Source organism: Schistocerca americana, chromosome 8 (genome assembly GCF_021461395.2).
Source record: "Schistocerca americana isolate TAMUIC-IGC-003095 chromosome 8, iqSchAmer2.1, whole genome shotgun sequence".
Classification (NCBI taxonomy): domain Eukaryota; kingdom Metazoa; phylum Arthropoda; class Insecta; order Orthoptera; family Acrididae; genus Schistocerca; species Schistocerca americana.
Window position 1 is genome coordinate 112659395 of NC_060126.1, and position 11568 is coordinate 112670962.

The following is an 11568-nucleotide window of genomic DNA, read 5'->3' on the forward strand; positions in this document are numbered from 1 at the left end:
TGTTCTTTTGAATCTAGATAGCAAACATATAGTGGTAAGAGCTGTGGAAACATATCTCTCAGACCATACAGCTCTATCCATAGAAATTAATACAGACCACAAAATAGTTCTGCATAGCGACCTACACACTTATAAAAGGAAGATTAATTATAACTTACTTAGGAAGGAGCTTGCTGAGAGAGAGTGGGATAAGGTATATAGATCACAAGGTATTAATGAAAAGTGGGGCCTTTTCTATTAAATATTTAACCATAGCTTTAATCAGGCATGTCCAGTAGTAGAAAAAGAACTAAAGAAATCAGATCCCACAAAGAAACTTAAAATTCCCCCAGAAATACATAAACTAAAGGAAAATATGAAGGACCTTTATGTGCTGTTCTGAGAAACAAAATTGCAGTACTTCCTAACAAAATACAAAAGCACCAGAAATACATACAGGGAATCCCTGAAGAGACTAAAAGCACTTCATTATGCTGAACAGATAAGAAAAACTAGTAACATTAGCAAAACAGCCTGGTGTATTGTAAACAAAGAATGTGAACATAGAGAAAAACTAGGCTGCAGCAACATTGCATTAGAAGAAAATGGAATACTGTTGAATGAACCAAAGTCTGTATGTGAGGCCTTCATACAACATTTTAGTAAGGCATGCAGAGAAGAACAAGACGAATCCGCCCTGAAAATAAACATGGTTAAAATGAGTAATTCATTTTTCCTAAAGAGTGTAACAGAGTTTGAGATCATGAATATACTCTCAAAACTCAAAGTAAAATCATCTAGTGGCTGGGATGACATATCGTCCACACTACTTAAAGAATGCAAAAATGAGTTAATAAAACCAATAATACATCTAATTAACAGTTCAATTGGCCAGGGGAACTTTCCAGAGCTTTTTAAAATCACTGAGATACAACCAGTGTATAAAAAGGGGGCTATCACCGACATAAATAACTACTGGCCAATCTCTTTGACTTCAACACTTGGCAAGCTGCTTGAAAGAATAATTCTAGATCAAATGGAATCCTTCTCCTGTAAATAGACACTATTAAATAAAACACAACATGGGTTTCAAAAAGGACAATCTACAATAACAGCATTAGCAACTTTTTTTCATGAACTACTGAGCAGGCTGAATGAAGGAAACAAAGTTATAGGGACTTTCCTAGACCTGTCTAAAGCATTCGATTCTGTGGATCATGCAGTACTGTTATCCAAGTTAGAAAATTATGGGATAAGAGGAGTAGCTCTAAAATTACTAAGTTCTTATCTCTGTGATAGAAAACAGTGCACAAAACTAAATTATAAGAATGAAAGTAAGATCCAAACAGTAAAGTCAGCATACAGAACTCTCAATTGTGGAGTTCCCCAAGGAAGTATAATTGGACATTCTTGGTTATAGTATAAATTAATGATATAACACAGCCACAAAACTCCAACTAGTGAACTATGCTGATGATACATCTTCTATTAGCTGGGGCTGTACAGAGTGGGCAGCATTCCAAAGCAACAAAGAGAACTTTGAAATGATCACAGAATATCTAACAATGAATAAGTTTACACTGAATAAGGACAAGAATGTAGTAATAAAGTTCTTGCTACATTTTAATAATACTCATACTCAATCACTTTCTACAGTTGAAACATCTGACAAACATAAGTTTTTAGCCATATTGATTGATGAATATCTCACTTGGAAAGAGCATATCAGCACCACCTGTAAAAAGGTTTCTAGTAATATTTACTTACTAAAACGTCTTGCAAATATAGTAGCTCCCCTTGTCCTTAAACAAGTGTATTATGTGTTAACACATACACATCTCCAATATGGGATCGAGGTCTGGGGTGGGGCACCCACTGTCTACATGGATCGCATTTTCAGGCTTCAAAAGAGAGCAGTTGGGATAATTGCTAATACAAGCAAACGCCAGTCCTGTAGGGACTATTTCGAAAATTATAAATTACTGACTGTTTACTCATTGTATGTATTTAAGACCATAATGTTTGTAAAAGAGAACAATAGTGTAAAGAACAGCGACACCCATAATTACAATACTCGAGCCAAAAGTGACTATAATAGGATACGGACTAACAAGAAAGCTACAGACCACAGTCCATATGTAACTGGGAGACAATTCTATAATAAGTTGTCAAAAAATATAAAGCAACTCCAAGGCAATCTTTTCAAGGGCAAGTTGAAAAATTTGTTAATAGAAAGGTATTTATACTCATTAAAAGAATTCTGAGCTGCAGTGCTGTTAGTTTATTTTGTTACATACTGCAGTATATTAGTGGTGGTATTGTTACAATTGGCTAATTGATGTATATAATCATTATATGTATGGAGTGATATATAATGCGCTAATGTGTTTATAACATTATTGCATGGAATGACATACAATGTGCTACTTGATGTATATATTCATTCTTGGAATGACATGATATTGATATAATTGTACAAAAAATGACGATGTCCAAGATTGTAAAGTTAACATGGGCAAATAAACATTATTATTATTATTATTATTATTATGTCAAAAAACATGTAAACGTTCAATACACTCAGATGTATGTGGTAATTCTTCCACTATTGTAGCCATCCATCATCAAATAGAAAAATCATTTTATAACACTAATTTACAATGATTGCATTACTGCATTGAATGTGTACAGAAGTCAGTTTTTACTAACACTTGCATTATTTGATGTTATTAGTGATGCATACACATTAATTGGTTCAACTTCAAAATTTGCTAATGAAATAGGAGGAGTTGGCCACCAATAAATCATTTAGGCTCCACTTACACTGAACTTTATTAGTAGTTAAAACTTTTACTGGCTGTTGGCAACTTACTGGAAATGTGTGTTCCTGAATAGTGAACACCTTTTTGGACGAAAACAAGTGACTTTAAATTTTTGTGATGATTATTCTTATTTTTAGTATCGATTCTATGACCTGAGCTGCTGGTTTGAAAAAGAGATACCACATATTTTTAATGGCAAAATTCATTAAGAAATAAATATATTGTAAAGCATTAATTAATTAATTATGTAATTTTATTTATTTGTTTAGTTCCCCAAACACGTGTCTGCAGGATGTTCTTGAGCTCACACAATAAATAATTTTTATTATATGGAAAACTTTAGCTTGGTTTGATGAGTTATCCCAAAAAATAATCCCATATGACATTATGGAATGAAAGTAGGCACCCTATGCTAGCGTTCTTATTTGTATATCACATACATCTGTCAACATTTGCTTTGCAAATAGAGGTTTGTTTAGGCAGTTCAGTAGTTTTGTGGCATGCTTCTCCCAGCTGTAGCCCCAAGAATCAATATTGGCATATTCTTCTGTCTGTCTGTCTGTCTGTCATAATATTTTAGGCATATACTGATGGGAGATCTGTTACAAGTTCTAAAATTCATGTAATGTGTTTTTTCATAATTGGCTAGGAATCATTTATTTACGTCAATGAAAATTTCAGTAACCAATATTTAAGACTATACTTGATTTGTTGTTTATTGCAGTGTTTTTATCATCTGAAAATAAAACAGACTTGGCATCTGGGAATGTTACAGATGAAGGTCATTGGTATGCACAAGAGAAAGTATTTGTAAGTAAATGGAAACGGCACATGTAGATATATCTATAAACTTTGTAGCCACCACTGAAAACAGTAAGTACTGTATTTATCTTTTTTTGTCTTGGTTTTGTAGGAACTGTAACTGTTTTACAATGCAGTATAACCTATCACCTTGTACTGCACTTCACCTATGTATAGGTTTACCATATGTTAGGATTAGGTCGGACAGTCCGGGTTTTTGTAGTGCCGTCTGGGACAATGCTCTGTGCTGATTTTTTACCCATATGTCTGATTTCATATTTTTACACAGTCTCTTGCAGCCAATCTTGGAGCAACCACTGACATCAATAGAGTGATGTGGCTACCGACTCTGCCACAATTTTTCAATTATTCATTCAGCAACACAGTAGGAACAATGTATTTAAGTTGTTTTTGAATGTGAAATAACTCCTCTATATGTTATGGATCAGTGTATTTCTGTCTTTTTTTGTCTCATAATTTAGCAATGGGCAAAAGAAAATGCATGCCTAATGTTTAATACCATCTTTTGCCAAATAATTGCTATGCACTATAAAAGAAAGTAGTAGTGTCCAGGAACAAACATAGACATTTTTATAATTCTAGTATCCAATACATAGGGTTGTGGAGAACCAGGTTTGAAGAAGCTAATAAGTTTCGATGGACAAAATTACGAACTGAAATTGCATTGTCTGATTTATAATAGAGTGCAAAAGTTAATGAAATTATGAATGATTCTGTTAATACTGATGACCTATTTGACAAATGTATATTGCTAATGAGGTTCGCATTTGGGACAAAGATGGTTCAAACCCATGTCTGGCCATCCTGATTTAGGTTCCATGATTTCCCTAAATCGCTTCAAACAGATGTCGTGATGGTTCCTTTGAAAGGGCATTGCCAGTTTCCTTGCCCATCCTTCCCTAATCTGAGTTTGTGCTCCATCTCTAGTAATCTCGTTGGAGACAAAATGTTAAACACTAATCTCCTCCTCCTGAACCAGGTAATTCAAAACCAAAGGATAGATTGTGGCTCAAGTTCTGAAAAACTACCTTGTACTACTGAAGTGATGCGGAAAGCAATTTTCAGCCCTTGCTGGCGCAGTGGTTTCAATCTGAAACCATATTTTTACTTTGTTTGCGTATCCAGCCCACTGGTTTTATCTTGAAGCCACCACTGCACGCTCACTGCTAGTGTCACCTAGCCTCTGCCCTAACAACTAGTTGGAGCAGCGACATGATTGTTGAAGGTTGCCCGCGTTTTCAGTGTAGTGTTGCACTGAATACAGTGGTAAGTAAATTAGATGTTGTTATACACATAATTTGTGACGTTTCTGCAGCAGATTTTTGGAATATGAGGTAATGATTCCTTCTTCTACTTCATTTATGGAATTTTGGAAGTAGTTTTTATTTATAATTATAATAAGTTTCGTTTCTTGCAGAAGTTCAGATGCTTTCATTTCTTTATAGATCATCAGTATGGATAGTAGACCACCATCAGTGATTTCAGCACTGATATACTAATGGACATACTACCAGAAATTCCAGAGTCGGTTGCTTCAGACATTGAAAGTGAATCAGATGAAATTGATCAACAACCACAACTTACTGTTCCTGATGAGTACATAGTTCAACGTGCATATAATGTGGAAGAAAGTGTTTCTGTTGAGAGTGACTCTGTTCACATTAATGATGTCAACAATGACAATGATGTGTGTGATGATAATGCAAAACTAATAGAGAACATAGAGTGGGTGCAAGACATATTTGCAAAAGAAACTATTGAATTTTCACACAAATATGGTTCAAATATTCTTTCTGACAAAACAAGCCCCATTGAAATATTTGGCTGCTTATTTGATTTACTAGATCATCTTGTGTTTCCTACAAATTTATATGCGACTCACAAATTTGGAAGTTCCACCACTTTCAAACCAACTGATACTGAGGAAATGAAGAAATTTATTGCCATCAATTTATTAATGGGGCTCAAAAAATGTCCTTCATATAGGGATTATTGGTATTCTGACCCAGCTCTCTGTGATTCGTACATTTCAGCTCTCATGTTAGGCCATATACATGTGAATGATGATAATCAGCGGCCAAAAAACGGAGAAAAAGGTTATGATAAACTGTTCAAGATACACCCACTGCTGGACTATCTAAGCAAGATCTACTCGGAAAATTATTTACCAACAGAACACCTTATTGTGGACGAATCTATGATTTGATTCAAAGCTAGGTCAAGCCTAAAGTGGTATATTCCCCAGAAACCTATAAAACCAGATACAAAGTTTGGGTACTGGCAAATGAAACTGGCTATGTTTCCAAATTTCATGTCTATACTGGGAAATTTGGGCAGGAGACAGAAAAGTGCTTAGGTTCCCTAGTTGTTAAAATCTTAGCTCAGAACTTGCAGGAAAATATCACAAGTTGTATTTTGATAATTATTTTACTTCTGTATCCCTCATGCTTGATTTGAGGAAACAAGGAATATATGCCAATGGAACAGTGAGAAAAGGGAGAGTTGGTTTCCCAAAAGACTTTGAAAATGAAAAGCACAGGTCCCAGGAAGAATACCAGTTTCGATGCAGCAGCCAAGGCATCACAGCAGTGATTTGGAAAGGTCGCAAATCGATACAGCTTCTTTCAAATTTCCACAATATTGAAAATATAGAGGTGGTACCAGTGAAGGAATTTCCACGCGCAGATATTGTAAAGGATTACAATGCCCATATGGGGCTTGTGGACAAATCCACCATGTTAAAATCAATCAAAGAGATTGACAGAAAGAGCACAGAATTCTGTGGCACTTTCTAGATGTCACTGTTGTAAATTCCTACACAATTTATAACGAACATTGCAATAATGATCAAATATCCTTGAAGCTGTTCAGACACTCTGTAATTACTGGTCTAGTTAGAGCATCTTCATCATCTCCTAACCGCAAGAGGTCCCAGATCAAGCAGTACAGATTCAAGCCATTTGTTGCACCAGAAAAGTGCTATGAGAATGCGTCCCATATGCCAGAAACAGGACCATCTCAATGATGTGCACACTGTAGAACTGCTAAAGTACCATACCGCACAAGATCAATGTGTAAAACATGTAATGTTAGTTTGTGTATAACGAAAACGAAAAACTGATTCGCTGAATTTCCCACAAAAAAAAAAAAAAAAAAAAAAAAAAAAAAAAAAAAAAAAAAAAAAAAAAAAAAAAGCCATTAAAATCGTCTGAATGTTACAGTGGTTTCCCTTTGAAACCACCCAAAATATTTTATAATGGAATTCAAATGTTATTGCTTTTTAACATATTATTGCTTTCTGTGACAATAAAGATAGATTTTGAAAGAAATTATTATATTTCTCTTCCTATGTTTACTCTTGGGCCACAAAATGTTGAGGTGTTTCAAACGTCTGATATTTCATGTTGAAATATATCTAAAATAATTGGGATTGCTATGTTTTTGCCTATGACATCTGCTCCAGTTAAGAGACTTTTTTCAATTCTGGGGAACATTTGGTCTGTAGAAGGTGGTAGACTATCTACTGGTATCTATTGATAATGTTTGCTAAATATCAACTCAGAACATTCTTGTCATTAATTTTATGATGTAATTAAATAAACTGTTTCTGAAAAAATATCTAGTGAAAAATACACCGAACAAACAAAGTTTAATGTTGCAGCAAACTTTAGAATAGCATGATTTACATAAAACTTAATAAAAACAGGATGTAAACTGATAAACGCCTGAAGATGAGCCCATGTCTCGAAATGCATCATGAATTGAAATAAAAGTTCACGATTTTGTGAGTGCATGTTGTTTGTTGTCTTCCTTACGAGAATAATAGTCACAACTGACAAAATAATTTTATTAATAAAATATATTCTGTACCGTACCTTCCGTTCTACAGTTTGTACTGTACAGTACCATAGCGTGCTTTACATGTGCGAAAGGGTTCATAGTCTGTCTGAACCGTTGAAAGGACGTTTTTCTCCGCTTATGGCCGTTAAGGATTTCAGCCTTACGCCAATATTAAGAATAAATCATTTGTGCGTGCCACGGCGTAATAGTTAATTTTTGGCGCCAGTGGTCAGTATATGAAAAACAAAACCACCAAAGCAATTGATATTTGAAAATAACGAGTAAGTGTCGCTTGTATTGCTTTGCTTATATTATAAGGTAATGTATACTAGTACCGTATTGACTTTTACTGTATGGATGAGACAGGCAATGGAAGCAGCTTTTGTATAGTTGTCTGTAATTGGCACGTCATGCATGACTAAATATTATTTATAAACTATCTATTTACAAATAATTTTGATACTGTTAGTGTCATGTGCCATGGATCATTCTCTTACGATAAATCATGATGTGGAGCGAGACTTTTTACTTTCACATCGCAAATTAATTTGCAACGATGTTGAACATTTACAAGTGATTTTTAATATACAGATTTGAGTTAGTTATTCCTACCCATCACCTTTCATACGTTACGATAGAAATTCTTCTACGGAATAGAATTGGTTTTTCTTTTGTGTGTATATTATGTAGCTCTTTGCTGTTAACAAACATCTGTGGTGGACAGTAGTCTTTGGCCGAATCCGGTCGCACATTATAAGAGTAAATTGACGATCAGCTGAAGTTGTTATATGATGTCATTTCTACAAGTATACGCAAGTTTGTGTAAGAGCTGCCTTAACAATGGCTGATTGACACCCAGATGGCACAAATATATTCCCTGATAAACACAACGAAATTATTATAGTGACAGATGTGGAGGACGTGTTCTTAACTTTAGTCTCCAATTGTTTGCAACAACGAAACGAAAATCATGTACCTATACATAGATTCGTATTTCATTCTGTTCCCGGAAGATGTCAGGCAACTGTAAGTCAGTGACGTGGCAGTGTACCGCGTCAGGCGCTGAGTGTGGGAGACGTGTGTGATGTGTAGCTAATGCTTTTCGTGTCGTAAACTGAAGAAACTTAACATTATTTCTTCAAGCTCTGTATCGCACCATAGTATTTGCTTGTATTTTGCAATCCCCCCTATTGCTGTCGTGCAAAAGGTGGGCAGGACAAGCAGAGTTATAATTTCGTAGTCAAATTAAGTTGTGATTTTAACTTAAGACGCCAGCTATGAATAGCCAAACTCCAAAAGACTACAGGGGAAATGAAATTAAAAATACAAGCAATACCATTATTTCAAAAAATAGCAAGAAAAAAAGTCGGCAAAACAAAGAAACAGTGCCGGTACTTGTTAATGATGATGACAAACAACAGTCAAACACCGAAGACGAAATTCAGGAAAAATTGAATGTCTCTTTGCAGGACCTGCGTTTGGCAGCAGAGACACTCACATTTCACCGACGTGCAGGAAGAAGTGATGTAGATGTAGAACAAAGGCAGTATACGTTCTGGAACACTCAACCTGTACCAAAAATAAATGAATCCGTCACGTGCAGTGGGCCAATAGAAGCTGATAAACGTGTGGCTGAAATCCGGCAGACGCCGTTTTCCCTACCGGAAGGTTTCAGATGGGACACACTTAACCTGAGTGATCCAACGGTTTTACAGGAGCTCTACACGCTACTCAATGAAAATTATGTTGAAGATAACGACTGCATGTTTAGATTTGACTATCCACCAGAGTTCCTAAAATGGGCGTTGCAGCCCCCTAACTGGAAAAGAGACTGGCACTGTGGTGTTCGTGTAATGAAAAACAACCGTTTGGTCGGTTTCATAAGTGCAATTCCCGCCAAATTAAGGGTATATGACCAATCTCTGAGTATGGTAGAAATAAATTTCCTATGTGTGCATAAAAAGTTGAGATCAAAACGCGTCGCCCCTGTACTGATTCGTGAAATAACCCGTCGTGTGAATCTTTGCGGTATATTTCAGGCTGTGTATACTGCTGGAGTTATTCTGCCCAAACCTGTGGGAACATGCAGATATTGGCATCGATCGCTCAATCCGAAAAAGCTTATTGAAGTGAAATTCTCCCACCTGAAACGAAATATGACCATGCAAAGGACCTTGAAGTTGTACAGACTGCCAGATTCGACAAAAACTCGGGGTTTCAGGCAATTAACTGCAGCAGATTCATCGAGTGCGCATATATTACTAAATCAGTACTTATCAAGATTCGAGCTTGCACCAGTTTTTTCCCATGAAGAGTTTTGTCACTGGTTTCTACCGAGACCCGGTGTAATTGATAGTTTTGTAGTTGAGAAAAACGACAAGATAACGGATTTTGTAAGTTATTATAGTTTGCCGTCAACAGTTATGCATCATCCGACACACAAGACCTTGAAAGCAGCGTATTCTTTCTATAACGTCTCATCAGAAACTCCTTGGCTTGAGCTAATGACAGATGCCCTCGTGACCGCAAAAAATAGTGGCTTCGATGTCTTCAACTCACTGGATGTAATGGATAATAAACAGTTTCTTGAAGCATTGAAGTTTGGAGAGGGTGATGGAAAACTGCAATACTACTTGTATAACTGGCGCTGCCCGCCGATGGATCCTACTAGAATCGGTTTAGTTTTACAATAAGTGTACTTAAAGTGACATTAACACCGGCGGATACAAATGTGCCCAAGAATGTCTGCTTATTAATGTTCATTGGATCATTTGGGAAACTTTTTCAGTGTTTCTTATTAGCTAGTACCGGTACCCGCTCGTCTTGTGAAGCAAGAATATAAGTAGACTGGTTTCATTTTATCGAAAACATGAACGCTTAATTCTGTGATACATTTCGTTCTTTGCTGCCATGGTAAAATTGGTAGTTCAGTAGGTAGCAAACTCCTTAAGTATCTTGTCTTTTAGTATGTGTCCATTTTGTGCATAACTGAATCTGCGGCTGAAAATTATGTTGTAGAAAGATAATTGTTTCACTGGGAGGCCCAACCCCCCCCCCCCCCCCCCACCCCTCTCTCTCTCTCTCTCTCTCTCTCTCTCTCTCTCTCTCTCTCTCTCTCTCTCTCTCACACACACACACACACACACACACACACACACACACACACACACACACATTATCATTAATTACTGTACAGTATTCCTTGTGTTTCCCCGTTTCTCCTTAAAATATTACCTACAAGTGTTGCAAAATAAAACTTTCTTACTTTCAGATATTTAATGATACTACATACTAGATGCTGAACTGTATTTATGTCTATTATGACTTCAGACACTGTAATATTTAAATGTTTATGTGTTATGCATACAGTTTTTTTATTACTGGGCCAGTTACAAAGTTAGAGTATTTGATCATTGTCCTCAGAGAACTTAATTTTCACTGTGCATTAGATGTCTTTATTTAAGCCAAATATATAGTTTCCTCATGTTGGTCTTACATATTATAAATGAATTTTATAAAAACATTATTTGAAATAAATAATTGTGCAATGTGTATGGTTCTTACGTATCTGCAATAGCAGACAAAGCATCAAAACATAATTTTATGCCCTAAGAAAGCAGCAAATGAAAATTAATTTCTCTCTGTTATTGATGAATTATGGATGGGATGTAGACAGATAAAATGTCAAAAATAGTATTAGTTTTTAAGCTAAGATATTATGGTATCGGATACACTTTATGTATGGTACTACTGCTATTTTCTGTATCTCTCTTTGTGTTCCACAGATCTGTGTTGTGAGTGCATCACTCTGATGTAGAACATGTCGCATGTTACCCCAGTACAGATACAAATGTTTTATTCCACCTTTGAGCATATTTGCATGCAATTGGTATCATCAGTTTTAACACCATAATAACAACAACAACTACTACTACTACTACAGTATAATAATCCAAGATGGATACAATACATATTTATGCAAATGTCAGTAACAAATAGAAGTACCCTAACAGATCAATTACAAGATAAATGAACTACATTGTTCAGTGAATGACAAATAAATAATCAAACAGATAATTAACAATAAGTACATAAAACAGTAATA

General features: G+C 35.6%; 1 protein-coding gene across 1 annotated transcript; it reads left to right on the top strand.

The window, feature by feature from the left end:
* Positions 1-8208: 8208 nt before the first annotated feature.
* LOC124544829 (glycylpeptide N-tetradecanoyltransferase 2-like) lies at positions 8209-10512 on the top strand. The gene has a single exon (XM_047123525.1). It carries the CDS (start codon positions 8741-8743, stop codon positions 10154-10156), a length of 1416 nt encoding a protein of 471 aa, XP_046979481.1. The 5' UTR covers positions 8209-8740; the 3' UTR covers positions 10157-10512.
* The last annotated feature ends 1056 nt before the right edge of the window (positions 10513-11568 follow it).